The 15782-nt window shown below is 55.7% G+C and overlaps 1 protein-coding gene across 1 annotated transcript in view; it reads left to right on the top strand.

Moving 5' to 3' along the window:
- PITPNM2 (phosphatidylinositol transfer protein membrane associated 2) overlaps positions 1 to 15782 on the top strand; it is a 143891-nt gene that overhangs the window by 111317 nt on the left and 16792 nt on the right. The window contains exons 2-7 of the mRNA XM_082853429.1: positions 293 to 465; positions 7436 to 7650; positions 8699 to 8820; positions 11373 to 11600; positions 13917 to 14225; positions 15315 to 15410. Of these exons, the coding sequence (XP_082709555.1) occupies positions 388 to 465; positions 7436 to 7650; positions 8699 to 8820; positions 11373 to 11600; positions 13917 to 14225; positions 15315 to 15410 (1048 nt within the window). The 5' untranslated portion in view covers positions 293 to 387. The remainder of the gene's footprint in view (positions 1 to 292; positions 466 to 7435; positions 7651 to 8698; positions 8821 to 11372; positions 11601 to 13916; positions 14226 to 15314; positions 15411 to 15782) is intronic.

The following is a 15782-nucleotide window of genomic DNA, read 5'->3' as shown; positions in this document are numbered from 1 at the left end:
GCCCTCCCATCGCCTGGCCCTCGCTAGCAGGATAACACTCCTTTATTTCCTCGTGGCTGATCAGAGTTTATACATGTCCTCTACACAGTTGCTTAGCAAACAGGGAAAATGGAGGCTGGGGAGGTGAGGGAACTTGCTCAAGGTCACGCGGTGGGCTCAGGGTCACACAGTGGGCTCATGGCTGACTTGAGACCAGAACTCTAGCCTGGGGTCTAGACCAGGCCCCTCCTGTGGTACTTTACCCATCAGCTTTTGCAGAAAGTGACTCTCCTGTCCTCTCTTTCTCTCTCAGGGGTCCTTGGTGAATTTTGTCATGGTTATTTAAGGAACCTCGCCTAGAAGTCCCAACGCACAGTTCCCCATTGACGGGAAGGCTTGGACTCCAAGATGATCATAAAGGAATATCGGATTCCTCTGCCAATGACCGTGGAGGAGTACCGCATTGCCCAGCTGTACATGATACAGGTGGGTGGTGAGGCCGTGCACACAGCCGCTCTCAGCACCGGCGTGGAGGGTGGGGTGGCACCGTGGCCTTCACAGCAGTATCTGCCCGGTAGGCTTCTGGCCAGTGTCTGAATTGCACTGGAGCCCTGGCTCCTTTTCTGCACACGAAGCCAGGCACACGCAACGCGCCGTGGATGTTTGTGGCATTGGATTGTCTCGCCCGCACTGTATTCACAGCACTGACAAGACTAAGGCTCTTGGTATATAACACCCGTCCTCTTACTGATCCAGATATTATCCTTGTGTTTAGTCATCTTGGGCTGTATAACGAAATGCTACAGACTGGGTGGCTTAAACAACAGACGTTTATTTCTCACAGTTCTAGAGGCTGGGAAGTCCAAGATCAAGGTGCTGACAGATTTGGTGTCCGGTAAGGGCCCTCTTCCTGGCTTACAGACGGCCACCTGCTTGCTGTGTCTTCACGTGGCGTAAGGAGCCAGGGAGCTCTCTGGGGCCTCCTTTATAAGGGCACTAATTCTATTATGAGGGCTCCACCTTCATGAGCTAATCACCTCCCAAAGGCCTGACCTCCTAGCATCATCCCATTGGAGGTTGGGGCGTCGACATATGAATTTGGGGGAATGAGGGACACAAACGTTCAGTCCATGACAATCCATTTGACAGACAGGAAGGTGCAAGGCCCAGAGAAGTTAAGTGACTTGTCCAAGAGCACACAGCCTGCCTCCCGGCTCCAGGTACTCACTTTCCTCATGCCTTAGGCTAAGTGGCTGATTTACAGAGTCACAAATGACTTTGAGGATGACCGGGGCCTGTGACCAACCAGAGATGATCACCCCACCCCAGATGTTGCTGGCCTCCCTACTCGGTGCCTGACTAACCTGGAACCCAGGATAGGGAGAGCCAGGATCGGGTCCTCATGGCCCAGACGTGACCACAGCTCCTGCTCGTTGGGGTGCTGGCTGCGGGCCTGCCCCACGGGGGTCTCCGTCACAGCTTCTCTGCCAGCCTCTTGCTCATCCTCGCTGCCCCAGCCCTTTGCCTGGCCTGGCAGCTTTCCTCCCAGTTGGGGGTCTGATTATGAACCTGCTCCCGGCCTGGCTCTGGCTTTCCTGGGAACACGGATGCCTCGGTGCAGCCCCTGGCCGCGCAAGCGTTACACGGGGCCGTCAGGGCAGGGAGAGCCCGGCAGGGCCTGCACCCTCATCCTGAGTCTGACCCGGCCCTCAGCGTGGGAAGCTTGGCTGGGAAGAGAACAGAAGGCCAGCTCAGCCTCTCCGGGGGGCTGTTTGCTCCACGCTGCTTCAGAAGCGCCACTCAATTCCCTCTTGAACCACTTACCCAGTAATTATTCCTCGAGAGTGGGGAGAGGTGAGACTGGCATCAGCCCCCCAGCGCCGGGCACTCTGGGAATCTCTCAGCCTGTTCAAGGACCAGCTGATCTGCCAAAGGCACTGTTTGTCCTGTGGCTTCCTCATTCCTCCCCGAGCCAGGGGAGCCCTGGACCCTAACCCTGGACCACAGCAGATGGCCCTCAGCTCTGCTTGGGGGCTGGGAGCGTCAAGATCCCAGGAGGCTGACTTTCAGCTTCCAGTTTATCCCAGGCTTTTTCAAGTATGTAAACACCTCTGACTCAGGGCTCCTCAGACACCTGCCATCTGCACCGCCTGTATTAAGGTGCTTTTTTCAACATCTATGCCTCCAATTAATGTGAAACCTTCCCAGCCTCCTAGGTGATGCCTCCTACAGCCCCACTGACACGGCGTGCCTCTCGAGGCCAGCCTCCTCTGCTCCCGCTCTGGCATTTGTCTCACCCGCCTCTGGCTCCACGGTTCCGGGGGGGCTCCATCCACCGTGGGGGTGATGGACAAGCCCATTATCTCCACTGTGTGACAGTTTCGTGGGGGTGGAAGTACATCACAGCTCACCGGCTGTACCTTTACAAATAGATGGTTTATTGTATGTCAATCCTACCTCAGTAATGCTCTTTGAAAACTAAGTTAAATTCCCCAGACTTTTCTGTGCCCGGCCTGGGAAAGGGCTGGGCTACAGAGACGAATACAAAGTGCTTCTGCGCTCCAGGATTGCCGGCGGGGAGACGGATGTGTGTGCAGCCCACTGAGTAGAGGCCAGAGCAGTGGGGCTAGGAGGCTGGGAGCCCAGTGTTCACTTGGGCTTGGGGCCAGTGCTCCAGGAGGGCCCTCATTCCGAGCTGGGCCTTACGAGATGGATGGTCCGTCAAGGAAGGCAGCTCCGTTTTTCTGGAAAGAAGAGCAAGACCTTAGTTCATTACCCACTGATCCCGCCTACCAACTGGGGTGGCAGCTAGGAAGAGGCCGGCCTTCCGAACAAGCCACCTCCTCCCTGAGGTTGTGAACAAGATGGGCTCACGTATCAAACTGCCTCATACCTGCCTGACCAGCACTCAATATACATGTTGTTCAAGGTTAAAAAAAAGAAAGGAAGGAAAGAAAGAAAAAAAGAAAAATTGGTCTGGCTGGGAGAGAGCCTTCCATCCTAGGAGATGCCCAGCAAACGGGGGGGAGCGATCAGAAGCGCCTTAGCCAGGACCCTGGACAGCTCTGAGAGCTGCCTGATTGGCCGGGGTTTCTTGGACTTTGAATCCTTCACCCCCCACCCCCTTCATCCGGTGCTTTTTCTGCACCAGGCCCCTGGCGGCTCAGGCTCCTCCCTTGCAGACCCCAGGCCCCAGGGATGGAGGAGGGGAGGAGAGGAGGGGGGAGGGGCCTTCACCCAGCCTGTGCGGGCAGGGTAGGGTAGGTCAAGCCCGCAGTCTCCGGGGAGTGGTTGGCAGGGATGGGCAGTGGCTTCTGATGTGAGCAGGACACTCCCCTTCTCCTCATCTCCCCTCCCCCATCCCTGGGGCCTGGGGTCTGTGCAGCCCCAGTGAGGCCAGGTGGGAGGCACCCTCCCCCGCCCCTGCTCCCTCTCTGGCCTTCCCCGTGCCTTCTCTGCCCTCGGATCCCTGGCAGGCCGCACCTCAGCCCTCAGAGACTCCGTGTGCCCTGACCCCTCTGACCTGCACGTCCTCTTCTCACTGAGCCACCCAGCACCCCAGGTGTTTCATTCCCTGGGGCTGCCGTAACAGAGCACCACCAACTGGATGGCTTAACACAACAGAAATTTATTCTCTCAAAGTTCTGGAGGACAGAAGTCCAAACTCAAGGTGTTAGCGGGCCGCACTCCCTCTGAAGGCTCTGGGGCGCGGGGGGTCCTCCCTTGACTCTCCCAGCTTCCGGTGGCGGCCGGCAATCCTTGGCGTTCCTTGGTTTAAACCTGTTTCACTCCAGTCTCTGCCTGTGTTGTCACATGGCTGCCTGCCCTCTGTGTGTGTCTGTGTCTCTGTTTTCTCTTCTTATAATGATCTCTTCTCCTTGGATTTAGGGCCCAGCCTAAGTTGTCTAATCCATCTAACTTAAGATGACCTCATCTTAACTAATTATCAACACATCTGCAAAGACCCTATTCCCAGATAAGGTCACAGTTTGAGATTCTCAGTAGATATGGATTTTGGCGGGGGAGGCCTTTAACCCACTACACTGGGGCTTGGGCAGACAGGTAGCCCCATCCCCACTTACAGCTTTAGAAACTGAGACCAGGCACAAGAAGCAACTTGTCCAAGATGAGAGAAAGTTGGCCACCGGGTTAGGGCTGCAGTCTCTGTACTTGCTCAGTAACTGCTTATCAGCACCTACCTTGTGCCGAGGTGTTTTCCTTGAGGCGCTCACTGCTTCGGGGCGAGCGGGCCCTGGAATCCAACAGGTCCGAGTTCGTCCTGGCTCTGCGGTTTGGTAACTGTGTAACCTTGGACGGGTCACTCGGCCTCTCTGAGCCTCCACCTTCCCATCTGTACCTTGGGGGTGATAGTAGTCCTGCAGTCTTCTCAAGGGCTCATTGCAGTAACTATACGAGAAAGCGCATGCCAAGCGCTTTGCACAACTGCTAATAAACGAAGCTACCGTAAGAGGCGGGATCTTGGAAAGCATCTGAGAAATGGTCGCTGTTTTCATTACAGAATCTGGGCCACATTCCAGGAGCTCCTTTAAAGAGTGAGGAATGGCATGTCCCTGCTCTGACTCCATCTGTGGCTTCAACCAGGGTCTGCTGTTTTTCTGAAGGGGACTCAGTGTCTCTGGCCATGGAGATAGATCACGTCTTTGTGCCTTAGAGAGGGTTCGTGCCCCGAGGGCGAGGCAGTGGTGTGGGGAGTGCCTGTGTACGTGTGGGAGGACTCAGGTGTGTGCACGTGTGAGTATATGTGCACCTGCTGTTCAGGAAGCTGACCGAAGATGGCCTTGGTGATGCTGTCATGTCACCGTGGAAACAGATGCTGGGCTTAAAGTCACCAGCACCTTGACCACGAGGTTTTGTGCAGAAGCAGAAACCTGAGCTTCTGGACCCTGGGAAGGACGTTCGTGGCAGAAAGACACTTGGAGGTGACCCAGGCATCACGTCTCCCGGGCAGTGTCTCCGAGGCCCCTTCTCACTCGTGTTTGATCTCTCTGAAATCTTAGTTGAGTACAAGAGGCAAGGTTGGTTTTTATTTGTTTGTTTGTTTTGGTTTATACCAGATTTATTGAGCTGTAAGTCCCACACCACACAGTTCACACATTTTAAGTGTATAGTTTAGTGGCTTTTAGCACGTTCACAGAGTTATGAAACCATCACAATTCTAGAGCATTTTCATCATCCCATAAAGAAGTCGCTCTCCATTTTCCCCCAACCCCCAGGCCACCAATAATCTACTTTCTGACTCTGGATTTGCCTATTCTGTACATTTTATATAAATGGGATCGTATCGTATATGGCCTTTTGTGTCTGGTTTCTTTCACTCGGCATGTTTTCAAGGTTCATCTATGTAGTAGCATGTGTCAGTACTTCATTCCTTTTGACAGCCAAATCATGTTTTATTGTATGGATATAATTCGTTTATTTTCTCCCTTTCTGTGGATTGTCCTTTCACTCTCTTGATAGTGTCCCTTGATGCACAACAGTTTTTTTTCATTTTGATGAAGTCCAACTTAGCTATTTTTTCTTTGGTCGCCTGTCAAGGTCATGAAGATTTGCCCCTGTGTTTTCTTCTAAGAGTTCTCTACTTTTAGTTCTTACAATTAGGGCTTTGATCCATTTTGAGTTAATCTTGATATGTGGCATGAGATAGTAGTGCAGATTCATTCTTTTGCACTTGGGTATCCAATTGTCCCAGCAGCATTTGTTGAAAAGACTCTTCCCTCCTGCACTGAATGGTTCTGGCCCCCTTGTTGAAAATCAATATGTATAGCGTATAGATCTGTGGGTTTATTTCTAAACTCTCATCTCCATTCCATAGATCTGTCCTATGCCCATACTATACTGTTTTGATTACTATAGTTTTTTGTTTTTTTTTTTTTAAAGAGCTACTACCGCCCGCAACAGGGGGATGAATCTTTTTTGGCTGCGTTTGTCCTTTGTTGCTGCGCGCGGACTTTCTCTAGTTGTGGCGAGTGGGGGCTACTGTTCATTGCGGTGCAAGGGCTTCTCATTGCGGTGGCTTCTCTTGTTGTGGAGCATAGGCTCTAGGCGTGCAGGCTTCATTAGTTGTGGCACACAGGCTCAGTGGTTGTGGCGCATGGGCTTAGTTGTTCCGCCGCATGTGGGATCTTCCCAGACCAGGGCTTGAACCTGTATCCCCTGCATTGGCAGGCCGATTCTTAACCACTGCGCCACTAGGGAAGTCCCTACTGTAGTTGTGGGGTTTTTTAAAATTTATTTTTGGCTGCGTTGGGTCTTCGTTGCTGCATGCGGGCTTTTCTCTAGTTGCGGTGAGCGGGGGCTACTCTTTGCTGTGGTGCACGGGCCCTAGAGCTCGTGGGCTTCAGTAGTTGTGGCAGGTGGGCTCAGTAGTTGCGGCGCACGGGCTTAGTTGCTCCGTGGCATGTGGGAGCTTCCCGGACCAGGGATCAAACCCGTGTCCCCTGCATTGGCAGGCGGATTCTTAACCACTGTGCAACCAGGGAAGTCCCCCTACTCTAGTTTTATAGCAAGTTCTGATATCGGAAAATGTGAGCATTCCAGCTTCCTTTTTGTTTTCAAAATTGTTTCGGCTGTTTGAGAGCCCTAGGAGTTCCATGTGAATTTTAGGATCAGTTTTTCCCTTTCTACCAAAACTGCCATTGGATTTCGACAGGGATCACATTGGACCTGCAGCTTGCTTTGGGGAGCATTGACATCTTCACAAATATTAAGTCTTCCAGTGCGTGAACACAGATGTCTTGCCGTTTGTTTAGGTCTTCCTTCATTTCTTTCAGCAATGTTTCATAGTTTCCTGTGTACAAGTCTTGTGCCTCCTCGGTTAAATTTCTTCCCAGGTATTTTATTCTTTTGGATGCTCTTGTAAATGGAAATGATTTCTTTATTTCCTTTCTGCCGTGTTTGCTTTTGTGGGTTCATTTTGTATTCTGAAGCTCTGTTGAATATATGTATTAGGTCTGACAGATGTGGGGGGCATTCTTTAGGTTTTTCTGTATATGGGTGTGTCATCAACAAATTGAGATAGTTTTCCTTCCTCCTTTCCTATTCGAATGCCTCTTACTATTTCTTTTTCTTGCCTAATTTCTCTGGCTAGAACCTCCAGTACAATGTTGGCTAGAGGTGAGAAAGCAGGCATCCTCATCTTGTTCCTGACCTTGGGAACACTTTCAGTCCCGGCACACTCAGGAGTCAGAACGGAGGAGTTTGCACGTGCAGTGCTGGGCTCGGACAGGGAACCGTGGCCCCTTCAGTCTCCTGCATGAGTGCTGGGGCCGGCGGTGGGGGGGGGGGGGGGGGCGGTGTCCTGCAGTGACACAGGAGGAGCCAGCCTGGTTGGCCAAAACCCCACCCCCCATTCAGCACCCTCGGCCAGTCTCCTAAGCCCCTCCCCCTCTGCAGAGTGCTCTGGACCCACACATCGCTAATGCTTTTGTCCCCACAGAAGAAGAGCCGTAACGAGACGTTCGGTGAAGGCAGTGGCGTGGAGATCCTGGAGAACCGGCCATACACGGACGGCCCTGGTGGCTCCGGGCAGTACACACACAAGGTGTACCATGTGGGCATGCACATCCCCAGCTGGTTCCGCTCCATCCTGCCCAAGGCGGCCCTGCGGGTGGTGGAGGAGTCCTGGAACGCCTACCCCTATACCCGAACCAGGTGAGCTTGCCCTCAGCCCCCGTGCTGTCTGCTGGGGAAGCAACCCTGCAGCATAGATGCTGGTGCTGGCCCCCCAGACAGGCTCAATCCCCACACCCCAGGGAGCCCTGGCTTCTGGGGAGCTGAGCCTCCGTTCTGAGTGGTACCCTGAAGGTCCCCCAGGTTCCCCCTCAGAGAACAGGCAGGAGAGGGAAGGGTATACCCCTAGGTGCCTTCTAGCCTGCCAGTGGGGGAGACCAGGAAGGCCTGAGTCCAGCGAGGGCCATCTGAGACTCCTTTGCCATCTGGGAAGGCTCAGGGAATACAGACTCACGTTAACGTTCGCCTGGGAATGCAGGACCGTCCACCAGCTGGGAAGAAACACAAACTGAGGGTAGACCAGATGGCCCAGAGATTCCCTCCAACCCTGAGACCCTCAGTGACTATGATGATGTTTTATAACAAACCATGCTGAGCAGGGCTTTCTTTGGATCCCTCTGGTAGGGGGGCTCTTCACTCTGCGCCCCCACCCAATAGAGCCGAGCACTGCTTCGTTAGAAGAGATCTTCGTTAGAAGAGATGGAAGCCCCATGCATCTCCTGGGGCTTCCTTCCCCAGGTCGTTGAGGGCCTGGAGCTTGCTGGAGGATCCATCCAAGTCATGCCTCTTCCCAGCAGCACCTTCCTCCTCTGAGCTCATCTCCAGTCAAGAGAGAGGGGCTGCTTCCCTGTTGCCACACCTGGTTTCTTAGGGGACAGGGGACAGGGTGGCATGTCACACAGATTCAGCCGACTCAGCAGTGTGCCACCTTCTCTGTGCCTGAGTCCACACCACGCTTCACACACGTGGACACAGGGCTGCCGGCAGCTTCCCGGAACAACTCCCTCTTCCCCCTAAACCCATCCCTCCCCCCAACCTGGACTTGGCTCTTCTTGGGACGAGGTGAAGGTCCAGGAGCTGGACAGGACAGACGCGTCTCGGCCACCACTCCAGCCCTCGTCCTCCACCCAGCCACCCACGCCTACACCGCTAAGCTCGAGTCCTGATGGATACTCTCCTTCCCCCGCAGGTTCACTTGCCCTTTTGTGGAGAAATTCTCCATTGACATCGAAACCTTTTATAAAACTGATGCTGGAGAAAACCCCAATGTGTTCAGCCTGTCTCCTGTGGAAAAGAACCAGCTGACGATCGGTAACCGTCTACCCTGACGCTCCCAACTCCGGGAAGGGCAGGAGCCCTGCAGGGCTGAGTTCCCGGTTTCCCTGCCCATGGGCCCCTTGATTCTGCCCCTGATCTTCAGGCCTGGCAGGCTGCAGACCAGCTCCTGTCCTGGGCGGGGAGGTTAGAGTCCAAGCAAGCCTGGTCGGAGGTGAGGGGGCAGGAAGGATGGGTCTCCTCGGCCCCATTTCCCTGATGTGCCCACTAAGGCTACGTGCATTTCCCACTCAAGCCCCTTCCCTTCATCCCTTCGAAGTGTCCCCATCCCCAGAAATGCATGCGTGTGCTTGGGGGCCACATCAGGCTGACAGCCATGCGTGAGTGCAGCAGGCCGGATGGGGCCTGTGTCCCCTTGACGGTGGGCGGCCTCTGCTCTACTCCCCTCTAGCTGACTATACCATGTGGGAAACAGGCCCCATTTGTTAAATCTTCTCTTTCAAGCGAGGCCAGAAATCAGGGTTTTCATGTGAAATCTTCCAATTCCTAAATGTTGACAACTAATGAAAAATCTTTGTAAATATGCCACCGAAACAAGACACATCTGTGGACCAGCCTCACCTCAACAGGCCCCAAGCCCGTAGGAACAAGCCATTGTGGTTCCCAGATGGGTGCACGGCTGGTGTTGGAGGGGTGTTGATGAACTCCCAGGCGGCCTCAGAGGCCTGGAGGGCAGTGCCCTGAGACTCCTCCCTCCTGCCGGAGTTTTTAGGCCCCAGGGGGTTTTGGGAGATACCTTAGCTTCCTAGGGCTACCAGAACGAAGTACCACAGACTAAGGGACTTAAGACAACAGATACTTTTTGTCTCACAGTTTTGAGGTCAGACGTCAAGGTCAGGGTGTCAGCAGGGTTGGCTCCTTCTGGGGTCCCTGAGGGAAAATCAGTTTGGGCCTCTCCCCTAGCGTCTGGTGGCTGCTGGCAATCTTTGGCGTTTCCTCGGCTTGTAGACTCATCACCTCAATCTCTCCCTTCATCTTTACATGGTGTTCTCTCTGCGTGCATGTCCGTATTCGAATTTCTCCTTTTTTTTTTTTTAATTGAAGTATAGTTGATTTACAATGCTGTGTTAGTTTCAGGTGTATTTATTTTTTAATTGAGCCAAATTTCTCCTTTTTATAAGCACTCTAGTTATATTGGATTAGGTGCACCCTAATGACCTCACTTTAATTAGATGACTTCTTTAAAGACCCTGTCTCCAAATAAGGTCACATTCTGAGGCCCTGGGGACCAGAACTCCAATGAATGAGTTTAGGAGGGGACACATTCTACCCATAACAGGAAGGAAGGGCCCAGCATGACGCAGGCCCTCTGGCAGCTCTTGTCCGGCCAGCTGCACGCTCCCCCCGAAGGCCTCCTGCCATGGTTCCTAAGTCCCAGCCCCCCCCTTAGCGGCCTTTGCCTGCCTGAGCGGGCTGGGCACGTGGTCTGCTCCAGGAAGGATGTGCATCCCTCCCCACATCCTGCTGCCCTCGGGCCGCTTCTGACCAGTCACTTTCGGCGGGGCCAACGCCTGCGTCTGTAAACCACAGCCCAGACTCAGTGCCAGCAAGCCAGGGAGACGAGACAGCCGGGGCCCGGTCGGGGCAGAGCCCCCTCAAGTGCCGTCGTCCCCGCACATCTGAAAGAAGGAGTCTCTGAGCCACAGACCCTGTCCTGAGGTCTGCCACTGGCACACCTCGGGGAGCCAGCCCAGCAGGATGGCTTTGACTTGGGAGAGGAGCCGTGTGACAAGAGGTGGTCCTTCCCAGAGTCACTGTCCCGCCCCTCACCCAGGTCCCACCAGCCCCCAGTGCTGTTTCCCAAGCGCCCAGCCCCATGGCATCTGCTGCCCACTCTCAGGCACATCCTGGACCCTCTCAGGCCCGACACTTCCCGCTGGGCCCATCAGACGTGGCTTCCGGACTCTTCCCTGCTGATCTGTCTGGGAGGGGCTTCCCAGCAGGTCAGCCGCCTTAAAGCTCATCTGTAGGGCCACTTCCCCTCAGGGTGCCGGCCGGGCACAAAGCCTGGTGAGAGATGGCGGATGTGTCCAGCTGCATCCCCGTCACCTCTACCCACGTGGACACCCTGGTGGTTCCCCACACTCCCCCACCTCCTGGTTCAGTGTCACATTCTGGGACGTTCTTGGCCTCACAGTTCTGCTCCTGTAGCTGAAACACCAGCTTTTCTGGGAAGCTTTACTCTTTTCCTCGCCCCCGCCGCATCCCACATCCTCCATCCTCATCTCGCCCACGCTTCTCCAGCTCATCACCTTATTTATCCGCTTTGGCAAGTGTGCCCAAAACAGGGGGGTTGCTGAAACGATTTGAAAAGGCAACAAGGAAAGCCACAGGTCCTGAGGGCGGGGGAGCTCGGGGTCAGGGTGGACCAGAACAATGTCCTCACCCCCACGTCGGGCCCCGTGGCCCATCGAGGCCTGGGGCCCCACGAGGATTTGGGGGTGGCAGGGACATGGCGAGGAGACTGGATGGGGAGGGGTGGGGTGGAGGTTGGGGCAGACGTTGTCACTCACGGGGTCTCCCCGTAGATTTCATCGACATCGTCAAGGACCCCGTGCCCCCCAACGAGTATAAGACGGAAGAGGACCCCAAGCTGTTCTACTCGACCAAGACCCAGCGGGGGCCCCTGTCCGAGAACTGGATCGAGGAGTACAAGCAGCAGGTCTTCCCCATAATGTGCGCCTACAAGCTCTGCAAGGTGGAGTTCCGCTACTGGGGCATGCAGTCCAAGATCGAGCGGTTCATCCACGACACGGGTGAGCGCGCCCGGCCTCTCCGTCTGTGTGCCCGTCTGCCCGCCCTCTCTCTCTGCATCTGCCTGTCTTACTCTGGACAGGCGACCCCCAGGGCCCACATGCAGCCACCCACCTGGTTTACCTTGACCATATAAACACTTGCCGAGCGCCTACAGACGACAGGCAGCGTACGCCTGCCCCAGACACTGCGGATGGTATTTGTAACACGTGATGTCCACCCACCATGGGGGAGCAGCCCCAGGGGACTGCCCCCCTGCTGCTCACAGCACCTCTCGGCACCCCAAGGCCAGACCCCAGGCCCTGCCCCGGCACTGCCGCCCGCTTTGGGCTGGAAGTCCCAGGGGAGAGCGTCTCGGACATCCTCCTGTCCTACACCCACGCCCGCCCGGCCCAGAGCAGGTGCCCAGGGAACGGGACAGCAGATGCCCAGGGGTTCTAGAAGGAGCTAGTGCTGACCCGGCCTCCTCCCTGCCCCCCAGTCAGGGCAGAGGTCAGTGCCCAGGGCCTGGTTTTAGCCCCAAGACTCATGATCCAGGAGTGGCACCCAGGCAGACACCTGCTCACTCCAAGAGCAGGGGTGACTGTGTAGCCATGAGCAGAGTCACAGCACTGACGGTATGCTTCACAGGGGTCACATCAGCTCTCCATGGCCCTGCAGGGTGGCCACTGTCACCCCCTCCAACCCCCATTTGCAGTGGAGGAAGCCCAGGGCCAGCCCTGGGTCTGAACCCAGATCTCCCGTCCCAGCCGTCCTCGTCTGTGCATCACATCTCATCAGACGGTCTGTCCAGTGTGGGTGCTGGCTGACCCTGAGGGTGGCGTGCCTGAGGCCACGGCCTGGGGCTTGGGGGCACCCTCCTAGGAGCAGGGGTGAGAGGGAGTTTCTCCCAGGCAGGCTTTTGGGAATGAAGGGATATAGAAAGGACGGCTGGGGAGGCCGAGTGGCCTGAGCAAAGCTGCAAGTGGGAATCAGGAGGTGAGCCCGGAGGAAGGGTCGCCAGAGACCAGCCTGGGAACGAGGAAGGGCCGGACCACCTGGGAAGCCGCTCAGCTTTCTCTAGGAAAGCGGGAGGAAGACTCAGTGATGACCCTTCCGAGTTTGCCCCCCTGGAGAAACTCAAATGCACGTTCCGGAATGTTCAGAGCAGCAGGATTATAAAAGCAAAACGGACAAACAATGAAAGTGAGCCAAAGGCCCGCTGGCAGGAGAAAGAATAAATAAAATGTGGTATTTCACACAAATAAATACCATACGGTATTTCACACAAATAAATACCATACGGCAGCATACCGGCAACTCCCCCAAGAAGGGGAAGTGGCAGAAAAATCCATGCAGCATGACACATACATGTACATGTCAGCAACATGTAGGCCAGCCCAACATACTGTATAGAAAAACACGGAAAGAAAAGCAAGTGACAAACACAAAATTCAGGATGGACCCTTTCAGGGCGGGAGGAAGATGCGTCTGGGAGGGCGACCGTGGGCTCCATGTTACTGGTCACGTCTACTCCCTCGATGGGTGGTGGCGGGGGGGGGGGGGGCAGGGCGGGGGGGAATGCTTTATTTCTTCTTAATGGTTTTTAAGCAGCCTATTGAGGCCTGATTTTGCATCTGTTGTAAGAGAAGTTTGAGTTCCGTAAGCCTGAGTGTGTTTGCAGAGTAGTGCACACAGTTCTAGAACATTCCATGCCCCCAGAGTCTTTCGCAATCACCCCCACTCTCATCCCCACCCAAGGCGGGCCCCCATCTGCTTCCTGTCCCTGTGGTTCTTCTGTTCTTTATACCTTAAAAGTATCTTATTTTCCATCTTATTTTCTATATATGATATATTCCTATATATCATACTTTATTGTATTTTATATCTTATTTTATATCGTATGTGTATATATTCTGTTTAAAAAAGAAAGGACCAACGTGCTTCGAACTTGAGGTTGACTTTCCCGTGGGAAATTCGACAAGAGAAGTGTCCTTAACTCTGAGATAGGAAACACTCAGGAAGTCCTTCTCCAGCTCCCCACAAGGCAGGAATTCCCCCCCGCCCCCCCCCCCCGCAAAACTCAGCATGGCTTCTGAGCAGACACAGTACCTTGGGAAGCCCCAGTACCCCAGTTACAGAGCCACTGTGACCTTGTGAAGCCATCTGTGAGCCGGACCCCTCATTTACACATGGGGAAACGGGCACGAGGGCAGTGGTTTGCTGGAAGCCACGCAGTGGGTGAGGGGCAGAGCCTGTCCTGCACTGCGGGGCACCTCCCAGCCTAGGAGTCCCCGGGGGCTCTAACACGGCTCTGTCTCTCTCTCCCTCCCCTGCAGGCCTGCGGAAGGTGATGGTGAGGGCCCACCGGCAGGCCTGGTGCTGGCAGGACGAGTGGTACGGGCTGAACATGGAAAACATCCGGGAGCTGGAGAAGGAGGCGCAGCTCATGCTGTCCCGCAAGATGGCCCAGTTCAGTGAGGACGACGAGGGGGCCGCGGAGCTGGCCAAGGACGAGGCCCCCCAGGCCCAGGCCCCCAGGGAGCCCCCACAGCCCAGCAGCAGCGGTGGGGAGCCCCTGGCGGGCAGGGGTCTGAAGAAGCAGTGGTCCACGTCCTCCAAGTCGTCCCGGTCGTCCAAGCGGGGAGGTGAGCGCACTCTGTCCCCGCGGGTGTCCCTGCCCTCTGCTCGTCCACCCCGGCGACTGCCCCTGCCCGGGCAGCCCCGTGCCTCTGCCGGGGACTTCGAACTCTGAAGGTGGACTCTTGCTTTCGGACCTGTGGGCCACACCTGTGGGACTCAGAACTAGTCACCTCCTTGTAGCCTCCGCCTCGGAGTGAAGCCCAGGGCGTTGCCCCAACCCTGGCAGGTTCCCCCAGACTCACCCACCCAGACTCACCCACACAGCCCAGCTGAGACAGGCAGGCTGGCCACGTGGGATCGCCACTCCCAGCCCCTCCTGGGACCCAGCCGGCTGCAGCTCTGAGCCAGGGTTCTAAGGCGGGGTGGGGGGGTCTGGGTGCGCTGCACCCAGCACACCCAGGAGAGGCTTCTGCGCCTGAGGGAGCAGCCAGGCCAAAGGACCCTGAAAGGCTTCAGATACTCAGAAAGGCCTTTCTCTGGAACTCACTTGAAAGTGCGGTGGTTATTGGGGAAACTCGGTGTATTTTGTCTAAAACACCAGGAGTCCCACCCGCTCCCGCAAATCCAGCTTTTCCCACACCAGGCTTGTGCTGTGCTGAAGGGACCCATGGAGACACACGCATCGATACCTTTAATCTCACTTCCTGCCCCTGCCGGGCATCCCTGTCTGTCAGCCCCGCCGTGGCAGAGTTGAAGGGGCTCGCTCCTGGAAATTCCCTGGCGGTCCACTGCCAGGGCCTGGGTTCGGCCCCTGGTCGGGGAACTAAGATCCCGCATGCCACGCAGTGGTGCGGCAAAAAAAAGGGAGGGGGCCTCGCTCCTGAGCAGATCCGGTCTAGGGCATAGGAGTGGACCCAAGCCTGGGTGACTGCACATCCTGGCCTCATACCTGATACCCTCCCCCATCCACGTCCTCCCGGGACAGGACTGCACTGTGCCAGGTGGGCTGGGAGATGCGTCAGAGCCCTCATTTCTCCATTGCATCCCCTTCTGAGCCCTCGTGGCCCTACTCCAGCATCATCGCACCTGCCTGCCTCCGCCCGTTTATCCCAGTGCTGCTGGGTGGTCGGTCAGTCTGGGGTTTTGCCTTCCAGCGAGTCCTTCCCGTCACAGCATCTCGGAGTGGAGGATGCAGAGTATCGCCCGGGACTCAGACGAGAGCTCGGATGACGAGTTCTTTGATGCTCACGGTAGGCGGGCACCCTGGAGCACACGGGCCTTCCCAAGAGGGGGAGGGGAGGGGTCTGAGAGAGCGGCAGGGGATGCAAGTCAAGGTGGGGATTACCTGTGAAAAGTTCTGGCTGAACAGCAGCACGTGGGGGCAGGGGCAGGATGAGATGAAGCCACCAGGAGTCTGGGGTCTCACACTCACCTTAACCTGGTATCAGAATGTGCACGGGGTCTGGCAGGTGGGGACTGTTCTCTCGAACCCCCCCACAATGGATTTAAAATCAGACGGTGACATTTTTTACATATGTGAATTTATTCCCAAAGGGAATTCCCTGGCGGTCCAGGGATTAGGACTCGGTGCTCTCACTGCCATGGCCCCGGGTTCAATCCCT

The sequence above is a fragment of the Leucopleurus acutus genome, assembly GCF_964270905.1.
Source record: "Leucopleurus acutus genome assembly, chromosome: 13".
NCBI lineage: Eukaryota > Metazoa > Chordata > Mammalia > Artiodactyla > Delphinidae > Leucopleurus > Leucopleurus acutus.
This window is presented reverse-complemented; position numbering and strand designations above follow the sequence as displayed.